General features: G+C 42.1%; 2 protein-coding genes across 2 annotated transcripts in view; one reads left to right on the top strand and one right to left on the bottom strand.

Annotated features, from left to right (window-relative positions):
- The first annotated feature begins 1,223 nt into the window (after positions 1-1,223).
- The window catches only part of CDYL2 (chromodomain Y like 2), a 59,234-nt gene continuing 41,105 nt past the window's right edge, over positions 1,224-19,352 (top strand). The window contains exon 1 of the mRNA XM_048075069.2: positions 1,224-1,570. Within this exon, the coding sequence (XP_047931026.1) occupies positions 1,547-1,570 (24 nt within the window). The 5' untranslated portion in view covers positions 1,224-1,546. The remainder of the gene's footprint in view (positions 1,571-19,352) is intronic.
- CMC2 (C-X9-C motif containing 2) overlaps positions 7,707-19,352 on the bottom strand; it is a 101,658-nt gene continuing 90,012 nt past the window's right edge. The window contains exon 6 of the mRNA XM_067004763.1: positions 7,707-9,615. The gene's annotated coding sequence lies outside the window, so the exon portion shown is untranslated. The remainder of the gene's footprint in view (positions 9,616-19,352) is intronic.

Raw genomic sequence — 19,352 nt, 5'->3', positions numbered from 1 at the left:
TAGTGTGGATGGTGCCAAGTCTCACATTAACGTGGAGTGCAATGTTACAAGAAGGACTGAATGCAAAACATGAGAAATGCCAATAATATGAAGATGAACAAAAGCCACAACCAAGCACAGCGGTCAGCATCGCTCCCAAACTCTGGAGCAATGACTACTAGTTACACATTAGTTATTAAGGTGAAAACATGGAGTCTAAAAGCCAGTAAAAACTACTACAGCAGGATCATTGTGAAGCTAAAACGCGAAGAGCTGACCAGAGCAAAGCCCAACTTCACTCCTTCATATCAAGAAACCTAATATTGAGAGGACACTCACGCTTTACCTGGTGAAACAAATCTCTCACAACATATAGCCACGAAACTGCAGGAAAACGCCTTGCTACTTGAGAAACCTCCAGAGAAACGGAGCCCCTTCCTTCATGGAGCGCCTTCATGCAAGAGATGTGCCTCATGGAGGCTACCACGCTGGGCCAGGAGGAGGCCATGGCATCTCCATGTGGGCAGCCCCACGGTGGCAGCACTTGAGGAGGACACCTCTGAGGAGAAGGCCCAGAAGGTTCTGAGGTGGAGGCGGCCGCCAGCTCCATGCTGCATCGGAGGGCTGGCCGCCGCATGCTCCTGCACGAAGACCAAGTGGCGGGAGGTCGGCGGCTTCCATTTCCTGGAGAGGGCCAGCTAATTTGCAAAATGGCTGAAAGGGCGCGGGGAGAAGGCTCCTCATGGCCTGGTTCAGGGCGGGTGCAAAATGGGGCCAGAACCCCGCCGTCCTCCCCGGGGCTGCAACCTTCCTCGGGGGGCGAGGGGGACTGTCGGAAGGAACCCCGCCACCTCCATTTTCCTCGCCGACGGCCGTGGGGTGGGTGGGGCGGCCATGAGGCGCCGAGGGGGCGGGAAGGTGGCGGCCGGGGCTGCCCGAGGCTCCCCGCACACCGCGCCGTGACCTTGGGCGGGCGGCGTGGGCCCGGCCCGCCGCGCCGCCTCTGGTTCCCCACCACCACCACCACCCCCCCCCCCCTCCATTTTTATTTTTTTATTAATTTATTTATTTATTTATTTTGGCCGCGGAAAGAGTTTGAAGCGCTCCCGGCTCGGAAAGAAGGAGAAAAGGGGCGGGGGGTGAAGGAGGTTGGGGGGGGGGGGAAGGAAAGCAAAAGAGGAGGCCGCCCTCCGAACGGCCCCGGGACTTTCCCTGGCGGGGGGTAAGGGGGGAGCCGTGCCGGGGCCCCCCCGGGCGGGCAAGGGGGGCGTCGGGCGAGGCCGGGGAGGGGGGTGCGAGGAGGTGGGTGCCGGCCCCGCCGCGGGGGAGACGCGGCTCTGGGCGCTGTGCGCCCGAGCTGCCGCTGCCGCTGCCGCTGCTGCTGCTGTGGTGGTTACGCCAGCCCCGCCGCCTGCCTCTCTGCCTCTCCTCGCCTCTGATTCTGCGCACAGCCAGCCCCGAAGCCTGTCATTCTGCAAAACACAGTTTACTCAACAGAGAGAAGGGGGAGCGGGAGAGGTGGAGAGAAGGGGAGACGGCGCGGAGGAGCCCGGTCCCGCACCCCAGCATGGCTTCGGGGGACCTCTACGAGGTAGCGGGGGGCCGCGGGGCGGGCGGGCGGCGGGGGGGCGCCGCGGAGGGCAGCGTTTGGGAGCCCCCTTAGTTCCCGAAGAGCGGAGGAAATCGCCGAGGGAAGGGCTGGGGTGGGGGGAAAAGGGCTGGCGTGTGTGCCGGGGGGGGGGGGAGGGAGGGATGGAGCGGCTGCCCTCCCTTCCTTCTGCCTCTCTCTTTCTCTTTCTCTCTCTCTACTTTCCATCGGGCTCGGTCTTAGCAGGCCTTGCGAGAGGGAAGGAGGAAGGAGTGAAGGAGAGCGAGAGTTAGCGGTAGGATGGGGAGGTGATCGCAGTGCGATGAGCCCGGAGAGTGGAGAAAGTCCAGGTAAAGTCGCAGGCGCTCTGGACGTGCTGAATGTGCAGATTAGTGCGAAAAAATGCGCCCTGGCGCTGCCGGGAGGCGCAGGGATGGAGGCGGCTCCGCGCCCGCCGTGCAAAGTGCAGGAGCCGACGCCAGGTCGCCTCACCTCGCCCCCGGGGGGCGGCGGCCGGGGGCGCGGGGCTGTACGGGGCTGTACGGGGCCGTGCGGGGCTTCGCGGAGCTCTGCGGGGCGGCCCCGGCCCCGCCAAGTTCGGCGCGGCCCCGCTCCGGCCGGGGGGCGAGGTGGGGTGCCCCCGGCCCGCCGCAGCCCAGGTCGGGGGCAGGAGGGGGAAAGGAGGCTGGCCCCGGCCGGATTTTGGCCTCGGGCACCCAGTTGTAGCGCCCGGACTCCGAGGACGAGTCTGGCCGCCCTGAGCGTGCCGGAGAAGAAGGGAGGAAGCAGGGATTAAAAAATGAGAGGGAGCGGATACCCCAGGTGTTTTAAATACCCAGCTCCAGCAAATGGAATCGGCGTGGAGCTCTGCCATCCAAGAAGAGCAGAAAGGACTGGACGTCCCACGCCAGATCTTGGTCTAGAGCACCCCGCGAGGCTCCACAATTCCTGGTGACACGGCCACTCGTGCCCTGGGTGTCCAGAGTGCATGGTTCGAGGTCTGGGAGCCGATCAGCTTCCAGCTGGTGCTCAGGCGCTGCCCAGGCATCGGCGTGTGCTTGGGCGTGCAGTAACCGCTGCGGCGGACGTGGTCGGACTTTGAGTCTGGTTAGTGATCTGGTGTAGATTCTTAGAGCAAGAACTGGAGGATCCGGCAGGTTTCATGTAGATGTGTTGTACTTCGTCGCGGTCTTTCAAAGTCCCTGACAAAGGTCATAGTTACGGGATGACACTGCTCTGTTAGGACTTTATTTTACTGAGTGGGACACAGACCTTTGAAGTGGAAAGCACTTATGCTCTCCTAAGTGGTGTTAAATGATCAGAAGCACATGATGATTTGAATAGTACCATTGACCTTTTCCCCACCATTTTGCGATCTCTGTCATGTTACTTTGTAATTTTAAGGCTATTGCATGTCAACTGTATTTCTGTCCGGACTCCAGTGTAGCCAGTGGGAGTTCTGTGTAGAACAACTTTGACCAGAAAAACTTAGTGATACAATTTTGTATTAGTAACTGCTGGGATGTGTAGAGGATCTTTGTCTGGTCTTGTCTAAGTTTTCACGAGATGTTTTGGTTAGTTCTGAAAAGAAATAAAACTAATACCTCTTGGGTTAATGGTAGCCACGCTGTTTTAGCTCCTACTCATTATTTTAAAAATCTACATCTCCTTTTTTTTTTTTTTAATGATCTTTGTCTTATTATAAGGTGATGGCATTTGGCAGTTGGATGTGGGCTGTGCGTTGAGTACTGCTGCTTGGCATACGGGTGGTGTTGCTCAAGCAGTAACCTGGTGTGGAGGTGTTCTGCGAAAGGGCAGGCTCCTAGCCCAGGTTGCAGGCAGTGTTATGCCCGGTACTCTGCAGGCATTCACATGGATGAATGTGAATTGTTAGTGTTGTGGTTTGAAGCCTCTGAATCACTTCCTTTCTTTGTTCCTTCATGTGAACTACTTTTGCTTATCTGTGTGTCATATGTATGTACTGTATCCAACAGAACAGGTAAGTGGAAGCATGGCTATGCATTTCTTGTTTGAGGTGTCTGAAATACAAGCTGGTCCTTCTCAGCTGGTCCTGCTGTAAAATCTTCATCTACATGTCGGACACATTGGGGAAAAAGTATGTGCAAGTCTTAGGTTATCAACCCAGCTACACTTCACATCTCTGCTGTGAAGTTCTCCATGACTGAGGTCATAGGAAATGTCAAGAAAGCTGGAAGAGTTTGTATGTGTAATAAGTTGCAAGTTTGTAGATGGTGGTTTCATTTAAAAAATGACTTGGCATGGCCTCCTTGTACCTCCCTGTCCCCAACAACCAACCTCATCAGAGGCACGCATTAGAAAGAACCTCTTAAAACTGGGATGTTCTGTACCAGTTAGCAGATGAGATGAAGTGCCTTCAGAGCTGACACCTTTCTTGCTTGGATATACCACTCTTTTCTGTCCTCCTGCACAAATAAAATGTTATGTAGATGACCCCTGAACAGCTTCAGGACTTCAGCTTGAAATACATTGGGGCCGTTGGTATAAATGAGTGACATTGGGCTTATGGTAACATCCCACAGGTGTACTACACTTCTGATTCCCTTTTGACTCCATTAGTAATATCTGAGTCCTTCAAGGATGCTTACTGAACCTCAGCAAACAAGTCAACAATAATAAATACCTCTGCAACTGAGAGTCTTTAATACTGGCTGCAAAATTATGTTTGTTACAGCCAATCTTGATTTAGGAGTCATGATAAAGCACATTTTAAAAGTACACTTTGTATTACTTCTGCTAACTTCTTGTATGTTGGTAGCACTCAAGGAACTTGAGTATAAAATTTTAAGTTTTGGAAATAGATGTGCGTATTAATCCTGACAGTTCATCCATTTATTTTTTTTTTACTGCTATGATCTTTTAAAAAACTTTTTAACCTTTCCAAATTAAAGATAAATTCACTGAGTATCTGTATATTAATGCAAATATTGTGTAATATTTATATGTAAAAAGACCACGAACAAAACAACCTGTGTTTGTTTAACTGGGTGCCTTTCTCTAATTAAAAATAACTTCTGATCACCTGAAATACTTCTGATAAAATTTCTTTTAGAACCATAATACAGTTGCCTATTTATTCCAGGAGCTAAAGAACACCCATTGGGAGTTCTGTTTACTGGTAGTCAGTTCTAGATTTGTGTACTAGAACCAAGACATTTTACATCAAAAGAGAGTTACTTCCATTAAATGTTAGAAGGTAGGTGTTAGTTTCAATGTTTTTATTTTTAAGTAAATATATATTTATTTTTCTTTAACAGTAACGAATGTATGTGTACTTCAGTGTAATTTCCAGGCTATATAAAATACTAGTTTTGAATTGCTTGAATTCCATATTCTTATGACTTCAAGCTTTTCTGGGCAGGTAAGAGAGTCATGGAATATTCCTTTCCTTTTTTTTTCTTTTTTTTTTCTTTTTTCTCTCTTGTAAGAGATGACCTGTTAAATATTAAAGAGCTATGCTGCATATTCCTTAGAAATAGCAAACTAAAAATAAAGGACTCACAAAAGGGTATTTATTCATAGTGGCCTTTAGGAAGACAGCCCTATTTTGCTTTATGATTTAAATACATCGTTGGATGTGTTGATAGGAAATCCTTTTCAATTTTGGTAACCAACAGAAAGGGTAATGTATTTACTCTTAAATACCAAATTTGTTGATTCACATTTAAGTTGTTGTCAGTGACTTGAAGTAATATTTTGTATTCTCCATCTTGAATTTAGTTCCCGCATTATCTTAATAAAAATAGTTCTTTCACAAAGGTTCTGCTATTAAAAGTGTGTAAGATGGCTTGAAAGGAAAAAAAAATCAGATGAACAGTGTACCTAACTTTATTTTTCCTAACACAGAGCATCCTGCTTAGTGCAATAAAATTTTATTTTATTGATGAATATATGAATCAATTATCAGTATCATAGAGATGCTCATGAAGCTGACTTTGATGCTCTTCTTTATTTAATATTTTTGGGTTTTATATATAATAAACACAATTAGACAGTGACAACGATGTCAAAATCTGAAGTCTTCTTTTAACATGGTGTCAGATTATATTACACCACTGTAGGTAAGTGATCTAAAGATTATAGCTCAGTCTCTGAAGGGGACTGTCACATGCATATATTTCTGGATCACAGTAATAAAGTCACTCTTTAAACTGAGCAATTTTTGCATTAAAGTGTTGCTCTGTTTGGGAAAGTGACGTTTTAAAAAATGCTATCTTCTTACTGAAATGATACAATGCCCATTGAAAGGAGGCTTGTCCACCTCAGTGACAGGTTTCAGTTAAATCTTAGCTGTGTAAGAATGAGCCGCCGTTTACTTCAGCTTATGTGATCCACCAGAAAGATAATTTATTTCCAGGTGAGTTGCAACATCTCTCACTTATACCTGCACTCAGGTACCAGCAAAGTCAACGCTTGAAGATAGTAATGGCACGGTCTGGCCTGCTGAGTTGTTATTACATGTGGAGACATGCATATCAGAGAACTCAACTTTTGGATGCTGGGTTTGGTTTGCAGATGCGGACCGTAAAAAATAATCTTTGTTTTACAAAAGTGAGGTTTACGAATGTAGGTTTTTAAGCACTATTGTTTCCATCTTGCACCTCTTTCAATTGAGTCATTTCTAGAAGAGACACAAACCTGCTTACAGAATTCTACTGGAAAGCAGAAATCTATGTTAAAGTGTTTCATGCATGTACGTTCTAAAGCAGAGGTGACTTGCAAAAAAAAACAGTGTATTTAAGTAAACACTATCATTTCCCAATTTAAATCAACCTCTTTATTGACATAACAGTCCCATGCTGAAGAAACAAGACATTTTACAAGTAGAAGGCAGTGGCTTGAGGTAGGATCTGGGGGATGTAGAATAGAGTTAAGCATCTGCTCCTGCTGTAGAATGAGAGGCCATGGATGCAATGCTGGCTTTGGTAATGCTGGGTTTGTTCCCACCAGCTGAGCATCTGGTCATCTGTAATTAACACCTTTCTTTCTTTTATTTGTCTTGTGTTTTTTTAAGTGGAAAAGGTTTACTAACAAGTATTTTGAAGACTCAGCTATTTACCTACATGTTGTCATTGAATTGTTAAGAAAGTCAATTTTTTTGAAGCCAACTGTAGCCCAAATAAGGTAACCTGTGAGCAGCATTGTTCACAGCAGGTAGAAATCTTACTGCCTGATGGAAGTTTACAGGACCGTCCAAAATAGGTGCAATTTGCAGTGCAGACAGTATTCTTTAATCCTAAACTGGACGATATATTAAATGGAGGTATAGTGCCAACAAAAAACAGTTAACCTGAGGTGCCTTCTGCAGGGGTCTTGCATTTCTCTAAATAAATGATGCTGAGTGAGTTTCAAAAGCATAACTGGATAACTCCAGCAATATTCATTATCTTGGTAAGAAATTCCAGCATCGAGCTGCATATGGAACATTACACTGCCCATAATGACTGTCTTGTTTACCTACAACGTCACTGTTACTACTACTCCAACTTCCTTATTACACTGGAAACTGCTGGGCGTATTTTGGGATACCGAACACCAATCGATTTCTTATGCATGTTCCAATTTTCTTACAATCCTGATCGTTACAAAGCGCTTTATCTGGATCAAGTGTAGTTTATCTCAAGATACATGTTACAAGAATGCTCCTGTTTGGAAAGACTACTGAAAATATGCTCTGTATCACCCTCGAAGGCTTAAACATGCGAAGACTTTCCCCCTAAGCAAAGCCATGGCACTAAACGTGCTTCCCTTCGTTGACCAATTTCAGGGTTTATAGCTAACAGAAGATTAAAACAATTAAAGATAAATGTTTGTAATGCTTTCTGAATGACAAATACAGTGTTTTACTTTGGCTTTGGTCTTTGGTTCAAAATTAAAAGCTGGCAGTAAACTCATTGTTTAGTTATTGTTTCTGAAAGTTAAAATATTTAGAGAGAGACTAGTTTAAATAATGGCAAAATTTAAATGTGATCTAATATTGAAATAAATTGGCTTTTTTTTTTTTAATCAATGGAGTAATTGTCATGGCCAGCTATGCTGTAAATAGCATTTCTTTGTCCATTCATTTGACTTTTAGCAGTATTACAGTTTCTTGGCTCTGTACGTTTTCATCACTGCAGTCCCTTTTTGTTGTTCCTCCTTACCCATATATTTTTCAGAAAACTTCTGCAACATGTTTTGTGACGCTGGCATTTTGACATTGGCAAAAAAGATATTTATTAACTATTTAATTGTTTCTGATGCCTAAATTATTAGGACAGAATACATCAAACAATTTAACATAAAATATTTGCAGTGTAGGGCAACCAATAGTGGGGTATATAGAAGCCGTCTCACTTCATGTTTATGCAAATGAAAATATTCTGGTCTTGACAAAATGAAAATTGTCCTTTTGGCCCATTGAATAATGGCATCACACTCTTTGTTTCAGCAGAGCTGAAAGGAAACACACTTCAGTCTATTTTCTTCTATTACATAGAGAACATGTAGATTTCAATACTGTCTCATTATCAGTCATAATGTAAAATATTGTTGGAAATCTGTTATGTTTCTAAAAACTTGCACAATAATTTGATATGATGGATCTGTGTAGGAAAAAAAAATATTCTTCTGGCTTACCAAAGAAAGATGACTCCTAATGGTAGCAACATGATCAGTAGACTACAGCACAGCACTAAAACAAAACCAGTATTGAAAACATCTATCATACACTTTTCTTTAAAAAACGGCAGTTGTCCCACTCGGGCTTTGCTAGATTTCTCAAGGGCCACCCACAAAAGTCACTGCCCATTCCTTCAGAAGGGCAAAAGAAGGACAATGAGGATATTCTCTTCCATAAGGCGCTTCACTGCGTTAATTTAGATTTGTGGTTTTTATTTGAAACCATCATATAAACATGTAGCCACTGACAGGTGCTCAGCACCTGATGGATTAAGAAGGGGTACAAGGGACTACAGACCCCAAGTCTGAGCTCCATTGTATTCAAAGTAGTAGCACCTGGAGAAAGAGATAGAATCAGCAGATACATGTGAACATGCCTTGTTTTGGAGAAGAGTTACCACAAATTTTGAGAGGTAGGTCACATCTCACAGAACTCCTGGAGTCGACGAACAAGTGGATAGGAATGGCTATGGCCACTGTAAATGTTTTTTTTAAAACCCTTTTGGTAAGAACCCCCAGGAGCTAATGAAACAAAGCTGTGGTCCCAAAGGGTTGGTCATCTCTTGGGCAGCCTAGATCGCGGAGAGGAAGCAGTGAAGGGCGGTCATGATAGAGTTTCCAAATACCAGTACCAGGACCTGTGTTGTACAACAGACTCCTCTGCTATTTGAAGTAACCACATTTGTTGCTGATAATCTATAAATTATTATTAGCACTGTCAAAAGAAAGGTTGGCAGTGAAGAGCTGGATGGCAGCAGCTGAAATTCAGTGTTTATAAATGCAAGCTAATCATCAAAGGAAAACTAATCCTGACTATACCTGCATAACAATGAGCCCTGAAGAAGCCGTTACTATTCAGGAGATATCTTGGAATTGTTGTGGAAAGGCTTTGGGTGTGTCTACATTAGTATTTTAATTTGGATCAGGTGCCTGCTTTTGAAGTGAGTCTTTCCATGACATCACACCTGCGTCTGCATCACAGAACAGCCTTGCAGGGCACTGACCATGCTCCCTTAAGGTGAAACTAAACCGGAAAATGTGTTCCAGCTCTGAAAGGGTTGCCCAGAGCATGGGGCCAGAGTGCTGCTTATCGGAGGTAAACCTCAGGCAAGCAGAATTCTGCATGTTATTATAAACGCCATTGAGAATGAAACAGAAGATGGTCGTCTTCGTGTCACTGGGGAATACCGTTGTGCTTTCACATCTGCAGAGCTGCACCCGCTTCAGAAAGGAAGGCAGAAGGGCAACTGGGGCATTGCGAGGCGCAGTGGCTGTCAGTGAAAAGACACCTTCTGGCAACTTTCTGGCTGGCAGAAGAAGAGATTGTGGAAGATATGAATTGTGGAGGACTGTGGAAAAGACAAATGGAGGATGATTAGTTAATCCAGTGATGAATGCTATTTCTCATTGCGCAAGAAAAGGCATGCAGCAAATGAAACGATCAGGCAGAGGGCTGAGACAAAGAACTACTTCTTCACAGTAGTTAAATCATGGAACTCTCTGTCACAGGGTGTTGTAGAAGTCAAAACTATAACCGGTTTCGAAGAATGGTAATGCAGCTTCTTGGAGGATAGATCCCTTTATACCTTTCAGTACAAAGAAATCCTTAAACTGCTAATTAGAAGAAGCCAGGAGGGAAGAGCAAGGGCAGCATTTACTCTATAGATTCTATTTTCCTAAGCATCCAGTATTAATTTCTATCAGAACATACACAGCGTGGAGCTAGTGGACCTTTAGTCTGACCTTGTGTGGTACTTCTTAGGTTCGTACATACCACAGTCATTAAACAAACATGGGTATTGATTAAGATGTTGATGTGGTCTGTAGAGATCACAAACATACTTGCCTTACAAGTTGTGTTCTGGTATTCTAATTGCTAATCATTGCTAATTAGTGTCCTTACAAACTAAAGGACAATCAGAATAGTGGGTCACTCCCTGATGCAGAAAAGGTCACTTTCTGTTTTAGAAACCTCTCAGTCCAGGCTCCCAACAAGATACAACAGGTGGAAGGAGCAAACAGAAGACTAGGCGGATGGAGGAGGTGATGAAGTAACATCAAAACAAACACGCAGAATAAAAACGAAGTGTTGGCTCACTGCCATGGCTGTGTGTAAGAACTGGGGTAAAGGGATAAGGATATACTAAAAAACACTTGAGTAAATGCATAGAATCAGGCAATTTCTTAAGTCAGTATTATTAGAAAGTCGTATTAATGTAATTAAATGTTTCTTATGAATAAAAATAGCTTTCACTTTTATAAGAAAAGCAGCTCAGCATCCACAAGGGTTTATTCACAACTTTTCTCTATGTACATTTTTCAATAATCTTCATAGGCTTCCTCCGTGCTGTACAGGATTGTTAATGCTCATCAATCTTTAAGGACTCGCCTGAATATATATTAAAAAGCCACTCACATCTAACAAACACACAAAGTTGCTATGTGGTGTATTTTTTTTTCTTTGTTTTGTGTGTGTGTTTTTTTTCCCAGAAATGGTGATTACTAATATGCTTAGATATGAACAGTCTAATCTTTAACTGATGAGCTCAACTTGTTATATTCTTTCATATATACAAATATTAACTTCTTCTTGACATCACTTAGCACTCCCTGCAGTGAGAAGTGGCATTTTAAACTGTTCTCAGATGTCAGGCTAACTACAAAGGAGAGAGCCTTGCTTATATATCTTACTGCTCTTAGTAATAAGAGGGGAATTACAAAACAATATGACATTATACAGTTTTTTGAGACTTCTTTGTAACATTTGCATGATTATGCTAATGAACTTCAACTGAAATGTTACATAGTTGATATTTTCTCTAATATTTGTTTTTAACTGTTAAATCATTTCCCTTTTTTGGAGAAGGGACTATTGCAAAATATAAAATCACGTTATCACATTAATACACCTGATTAATTTGTTTTTCAGAATTCTTTTTGCAATAGGTTATCATGTGGTTTAGCACAGGAAATCTCAGAGGAGAGGTACTGGGGAATTCCTGCTAAATACAACTCTTAGAGAAACAAAATGCACAGTAATGCTTACTGGGCTCAGAAGTGGATTTTGAGACTCAGAATGCAAAGATGTTGCTCACAAAGTTTTTTTTGCTGATTAACGTAAGGAAGGAGTAGTTGAGTCCAATGCAGCAATGAACGCATGAATTTAGGAGGATAGACCATAAGAAAGCTGCCTTTGGATGAGAAGTGGTTGAATTTGCCTCTAAATAAGCAGAGGAAGTAACAACCTTCTAGGTTCACTAACAGTAGGGCATAACAGCATGGCTTTAAATTAAATAGGAACACGATTCAGGTATTAAAATCCATATAGGAAAGGAGGTGGAGAAGTTTTGGATCACACAATAAGTACATGGAATTGTAGGGTAAGCTACATTTATGTACTAAAATGTTTCCACGTGTCTGCAGGGGAAATAAGCTGGAAGTTCATGAAGGAATAAGTCTTAGTGGTTATGACTGATAATGCAATGACACTATTTTGCTGCAGTAACTGCAGGCTGGACCGTAACAGAGGCTGGGTGCACAAGCTCAAGTTGTTCGTAATCCCAAAATGTGAAAAGTTGAAAAGCAACTTCCAGTCTTGTGTAGTTCAGTGTTACCACTGGCTTGTAATTTACTTCTGTGCGGAAATATCGGAACTGATATACTGTTATAGTCAGCAAAAAGATGATTAGTAGAGATGACAGGGAGCATGACAGTGTTTTACCCAAACAGCAACTATTACTTACCTAATACTGCTATATGCTACAGATAAATAATAATAATGCATAGTAATACACAATGTATGGTTGGCAAAACACACCATACTATGGAAACAATGACGAAATTAACAGGAAACTGAAAGAAGCAACAGGTATCAGCTTCACCTCTTTGGCAGCAGGTTTTTATTATTTTAGAAGCTGTTGTGCCACTGTGTACACGCTAGCGGGACGTTTGCTCTTTCGGGGGAGCTGACGGACCCCTCCCAGCAGCCCAGGCTGCCCACAGCCCCATCCAGCCTGGACTTGGACACTGCCAGGGACGGGAGCATTGCCGTGATGGAAGACTCCTGTTTCTCCCAACTGAATAACATATCCCCTCGCTTTGCCATCAGTCTACACAAAGGATGCTGGATCTTTTTCCTGCATTGTTTGACCGTCCTACGCTTTGGCTCTTTGACGTGACATTACTTAGAGTGTTTCCAGTGAGTGCCAGGGGTAGCACATTTCTCACTCTTAGAAGTGGTATCAGATATTGAAGTGTGTGCATGGTTACCACTTATTGACAAGCTGCTGTGAGCTGTGATTTGAATTGTTCTGCAACTGTGCTGCTGTTATTTTTTGTGCTTCATTTACTCATATCAAATACCGCTGACAACCTGCTGTGTTTAGAAGACAAAGGCAGGTCTTTTTTTAACGTGAACTGGACCTTCCATTTTTACCATGAATGATGCAATTTTTCTCCTGTGCTATTAACTGCTCTTCTTGTAGCCTACTTAGTATGAAGGAAAAGGAGTCTTGTTTAATGACAAATTAAAATGTGTAAATGTGTCCCTTTTACTTTGGATATACAATCTCCATTGCTCTTAGTGTATACACGCATTGATTTTCTATAGTCCATCTCCAGGTATGTGTCCAAAGTACAGTACACAAACCAAGGAGAACGCTCTTAAAAGCTGTTTCATCCCAAGCCAAGACGGAATACCTTAAGTGCTTGATATAATTTCTAGCTGAACCTAACTTCTGCAGAAGTTCTAGATTCCCAAATAAATTCTGGGTTTTACTGCAGCTCAGAACAGCTCTAACAGAACTTTCCTAAACACCTTTCTCACTTCACGTCCAGCTGCTGTTGCTCCTATGGCCACCCAAAGATCACAAGCACTGCTGGTGAGTCGCGGGCTCACAGCAGCTGCTCTTTCCACGTGCAGAGTTGGGCACTGAGTACGTTGTCTAGGACTGAAAATCACCAAGGTCTGGTTTGGATGTGTATTTAAATACATACACGTACAGGCAGCGAGGGGATATCTGGGGATTGCCTACTGGATATTTAATATTTGATGTATCACTTATTCAAGATTTGGAAGTAAGCCTCGGGGCTAGCCGAGGAGCTGCATAAGCGGCCTCAGATCTCGCAGGAGGACTGAGAGCAAGGCCTCCCTTTCCATTCGCCCTCTGATTATAGAGGAGCGTAATACGGCTTTGCAGTAACAGATACAGTGCCTCTGAGTGAGACAGGATGAACCAAGAGCATTCTACAGTCATTTTGTTGTGTGTTGGGTTTTTTTCTCTTGAAGTGACTGGTCTTCAGCTCCATTTCTGAGAAGGTTTCACGAAGCTCTGACTCAAACAGAGACGTCTCTGACTGGGGTAAACCAGTAGCTGCAGCACGTCTGGGACAGAAACTGCGAGCTGTGAGGGGAACGTTCCCCTTTTCAAACATGGAGGCAGCTGCTTTCGATCTGTGGCTTCTCGCTGCTATTGTGCGAGGCAATCACACTCTGTGAGCTGCAAGAGCCACAACAGAGGCTAAGCAAAGCTGCGGCTCATTTAGGACTGGGTGTTATTTTAATGAGCTTAATAAATCCTATATAGGACCGAGAGCTTCTCTGGAGTTCTCAGTCCTGCAAAGCAGTGCTCTCAGCCCGACCTTTGAACCAAGTACACTGTGGAGCTCTGAAAAACTGCGCCAGCCCCATGCTGCACCAATCTCAGCAACATCAGTGACCCTGGTGTAAGAGGTCACCTGCTTTATTTCGCAGCTGTTTGCAGCATCAAGGTGATCAGACTTCTCTGAGCAGACCTTAAATGACATTGTACTGCAAATGGCTTCCACTGCCCCAGGTCACCCTGTTCGCAGACTTTCACAGAAGGTAAACCTCATGTAGAAACAAACTGCCTTGCTCTGTGAAATGAAATACGTACCCCGAGAAGGTAGGCAGCTGGCACTTCTGTTAACCAAGCTCATCACATGGCTGAAGTTGAAATGTTCATGAATGTTAATGTTGTTCTTCTAAAACATGAACGGCAAGGATTTGTTTCATGTGCAGGATATACACTGACCTTCAAAGGGCAAAATTCATTGCAGCACCATTTATCTCACTTTTAGGAAAACAGGATGGAAAGAAATCATTAATTCTACAGTCATGGCTATCAACTCTTCATCACAGACAGCCGTATCATGTAATCACTCCCATCAAGAGAAATGGATATCTGGATCAGACTCTGTCTTAAAATGAGCAGGGTTCTCCCCTCCTGGTCCTAAATTTAAAGGTTGCTTCTGGAAGGGATTGCTGATGCCCAACTCCCATAGTGGTTAGGACTGAAAACTCACGGGAGGAAAGACCCAGCCAGCCAGCTGACTCTGAGGCCTCCTCTGCAGAAAAAACATTCATCACAGAAACCTAAAAATGACTCAGGGTGGTGAACTGGCATGGTTTTAAAAGGAAAGTACTATCACACATGTTTTCTGGCTACAGGACAGCCTCATTAATGAACATGAATTGTAAATTATATATTTGGGGAATGTCTACTTTGTAACATTCAAAAACTAAAAAAAAAAAAAAAACCTTTACAAAATTATTCCAATATGCTTTAATACCAAAAGCTGATAAGTATGGTAGATATATCAAGAAAATTAAAAGCCCTGGGGCTACATATTTTTATAAAAGTCATTTAAAAAAACAGGACTTTAAGTGACCAAGTTTACCTTGCTCTTTACAGTGCTGGAGAGATTTGGTTGTGCATAGCTATGAGGATAGCTCTGTTTAAATAACGCAGCAGAATCTACCACTGGTGTAATACTTTGTGACTTCTACTAAGACATAATTTGCAGCTTTTGACACAGATAATTAGGGAAAGATCTGATATGCTAGGTGCTAGCATTACTTAGGGGAACATGTAATTTACAGATATATTAAAAATATATTGCTATACTGCTGTTTGATAAAGCCATGTTTCCTTTCTTTTTTATGAAACATTTTGAAAAAGTTTTCAGGTGTCTAGAAACAAAACATACCTGAGGGCCTGGCCCTTAAATGAAAATATTCACATCTCTCCATAATCCTTATAGTGCAAGAGGTGATGGTGCTCTTTCAGCAAAATGATGACATCCCAGAACACACATCTTGCTGTGGTATCTTTCCTTATGATAGATCTGTGCTGCTCTATTTTTTGTGTTTGTAGCTTAAGAAAGTAGTAAATCTCCCATGTGACGTATGGCTAAGGCAGTCACTTTCTTCACCAGCAGGGACACATAATTTAGGCAGTATGTACAGTGATTTCAAGATCATTCCTAACCCCAAACCACTTGTTCTACTCTGAAAGCCCCAAGGCACTTCTTCTGTGCTTAACGCTGCCGCATCCATTTTCCATCCCATCTTCTCCCGTTCCTTCATCTTGCTCCGTGGAATTTCCCTGGATGTTGCTGGCCTTGTCTTTAGGAAGTCATCCACCAGCCCTGCTGCCCATCCCCGGCTCTCTGGCACCCCATGGCCTCTCTTCCACGCATAGGGAAGTTGCCCACACCTGAGTCCATGGCCTCAAAATTAAGCTCAATATGTACAGCTTTCATATAGGCAACAAAAGGATTCGAAGGACAGGGAAGTGTCGCTTCCGTACTTAATCAGGGAAAGAAAATCTCTTTCCTACTCAGCTGCCCTGGCCCATTGAGCTCATGTACCAATAATGCAAACTACTGGCTGAATTTACCCCATAGAGTTCCCTGATCTCTGAAATGCAGAACTGGGTTATTTTAATGGAAATTGATTCACTAATCATGAATTTCGTTTGAGGAAATCGTGTAATTTTTGGTTCTGTCTGCTCTAAAGTGACAGCAGTTCTTTTACATACCCCGACAGCCTCAACAAACTATTAAATAAGTTTGAGGTTGAGAAGAAAATTCTGTTACTTCTTCAGTTCCCACAACAAATTTTTGGTGAATCATGCCTAGTAAATGATTTCTCAGGTCAGCAAAACCAACTCCTGTCTTATTTTCAGGCACACACAAAGGATACTAATCCTTGCAACTCTCAAGATAAAAAGGCTTTAATGTACTTATCTATGGTAAAAAAATATATATACAAACCAGCAAATTCAAAGCATTTAAACTCTTTCCTTACATTTGATTAGTACTTTATGTGCCTGCTTTCAGAGTACTCCTAAAGTGTTTTAATTGGTTTAATTAGTATTTTTGCATTCATAGCATGTGCTTTTAAAAAATCAAACACTGAGAATTTCATTTTTAAAGGCAGATTACTACATTTTTACAGCATGTGTAACTTTTAGATATGACTTCTTTGTAAGGTTTGTACTACCTGTTATTATGACTCAAAATAAATTCAGATAAATATCTGGCATTTGAATTTTTCACAAACAGATGAGAATATTCCTGTCCTGTTTCAGCAAGAAAGGGTACAGATTTATGCAGATGTAAAGCAGTTTGTAGACAGATGTGGGCAATTATATAGTTGTATGCAATAATCCAGTATAGCACAGGGGGAAGCTGTTCTCTTTGGCCATATGACTGAACACATGGGTACAGATTTAAGACAATAAGTAGTAAAATTTTGGCATAGCAGGAATAAAACTAGGGCATGGAACTGAACACCCTGCATATCTTCCTTTTATTTAATTTTGCCTTTGTCTTTAGTCACAGCTGTCCTATCTTTAAGAGGTACACGCTTCACAAGGAAAACAAGTTGTCTTGTGTTGGCCTTCTGAATGCAGTTATTGTAGTCCTGCACTTCATAAAAATGTTTTCCCTCAAAATTATATGCAATAAGTTAATTTGAACTTCAAACACATTAATGAGCTCTAGCGTTTGTGATGAAGTTTTAGAGTATGGCTTCTGAAGCAGCTCCAAATTTTAGACACAGCCACCATTTTAGCACCAAAATTCTACAAAACCTAAAGAAATGTGGAGACCACCTGTGCAGTTAGCTGCCAACCACTCTGCAGGATTTAAGGTTTGGAGAATTAAATCAGCTAACGGAGATATAAAAGGTGCCAGTGGCTGGAAGTTTACCCTACATAAATCATAAATTAGATACACTTTTTAACATTAAGGTTATAGCATTTTATTTATGGCACTTAGGAAGTTTCCCTAACAGTAATGGCGCACTTTCTGTGAATCTCTTCAAATCAAGGTGTGATGGTTTTCTAATAGATGTGGCTTAACTACATCGAAACTTGGGACCCGGTACAGAACTGCTGAATGTAAACCATTCCTGTGTTACCCAAGACAGGCTAGATGGATAGACTCGTCCCTTCTGGCCTTCAAATCTATCAATCTGTGAGCCTGTAAGTAATGCCGTGACAGATAAATAATCAAGTCTGGGCCATCACACAAGAGAAACATGGGTGCCTCTTAAACGAACAATGTCACTCCAGCAGCAGTGGTACTTCTGTGCCGTGGCATATAAAACGTATTCTAGATCTGTACTCTACCGTTTTTCAAAATGTTATCAAGACACTACATCCCCAAAAGTTTTATAGCCACAGCCCAATTGTTTAGCAAAAAAGGCAACACTGGTGACAGAGAAAAATATTGTTGGTATCATATGCCATTCATTCTGGAAGATCATTCTTATTTTATTAGTCTTCTATTTTTAATTTTAGCTTATGCTGTGCAGTAAATTTATGGTAGAAATGCAAGCTTAAAATGTTGGAAAGCTCAAGCTCAAAATGCAGAGTATTTCACCATTATTATGAGAATATCTGATGAACAGGATATTATTAGCTTTGTATTTTAAAAAATGGTTAAAAACCTAGAGTTTTAAGAAAGCATGGTGACCAACTGGTCATGAATAAATTCTCATGTGTGAATATACTATAAAGTGCATATCACTCTCATGTGGCAGCAATTTTACTACTTCATACTGTCACAAACAATTTCAGAATCTAATTCTTTAGAATTACGAATTTTCTCACTGTGCCTGCAGCATATGTAGATTATCAGAGGATGCCATTCATTGAGCAATGCCTACAACTACCTGCATAGTTTGATTTCATATTGCTGACTACACATCCTCTAACTAGATAGGCATTAGACAGGAAAGAACCTAGATGCTAAAATACAAACTCGGAGTTAGAAGAGAGCCTGAAAAATCTCTTTGCTCTCCAAAAATCTACTATAAGAAATTGAAGCCAAATAGATTCTTATGTTGAAAATTGGACAGGACTCTCCATTATTAATACATGTGGTATTAAGAAGGTTATTTAAAAATTAAGAAAGTACATCACCAAACAGTTGAAAGTCAAGAGATTTTCCGACATTTTGATTATCTTGAATAAAAATTACTTTATATTATATGTCCATCCAGGGAAGGTACTTAGCACCTAAGAGTGCTCATGTGAGTAAGAAGCATTTCCAAGAAAATGTAGGAGATGTAGAGGTGACTCATATGCTTTGTTCTCCCTCACTGTCACCTTCAGAAGACTCCAGCAGTTTAGAGGGAAACCGAAGAACGCTCCATTCAGTTTTCCCCAGTGGCTGTCATCTAACTAGCATATATCCTTACACGTGTTGTAAAGTATCTCAGATTCCCTTTAAAAGTAATTCACGGGTGTAAACTTGCCTTTTAAAATTTGCACTGTCTGTAATTGTGTACATTAACAGAGTCAACAAAGCAGAAATTGTAAAGATAATGTAGCATGCGGTAATGCACATTTTGGATTTGCCCTGTACTGCACAGTGCATATTCAGAACACTGCATGTGACATTCAGCAGCCAAGGGCAAGGTCTTTTCCAGAAAAACACCGAATTTTTATACTGCAAAACTGACATCATTGGTTTTGGAGCACACCAGCAATCATTAGCACTGATGTGACAGACACTCTATACTAGATTTTCTGATCAACATATTCTGACCATTTAATTTTAAGAACAAGTAAAACTTTATGGCATAATACATATTTAAAGTGTTCGTAGCTCCAGGCTCCACCTGTCATGCTATTAAATAATAGTAACGATCATTAGTATCCATGGATTAGTAGGATAGATTTGCGTGATGCTTTGTAACTATAAAAATAATGTTTCAGAGTACTAATTGGGCAAAAACATACTACTCTCTAGGGAAATTCTTCAATTATTGGAA

The sequence above is a fragment of the Anser cygnoides genome, chromosome 12 (genome assembly GCF_040182565.1).
Source record: "Anser cygnoides isolate HZ-2024a breed goose chromosome 12, Taihu_goose_T2T_genome, whole genome shotgun sequence".
Classification (NCBI taxonomy): domain Eukaryota; kingdom Metazoa; phylum Chordata; class Aves; order Anseriformes; family Anatidae; genus Anser; species Anser cygnoides.
The sequence above is the reverse complement of the archived record's forward strand: the minus strand, read 5'-3'. Positions and strand labels throughout refer to the sequence as shown.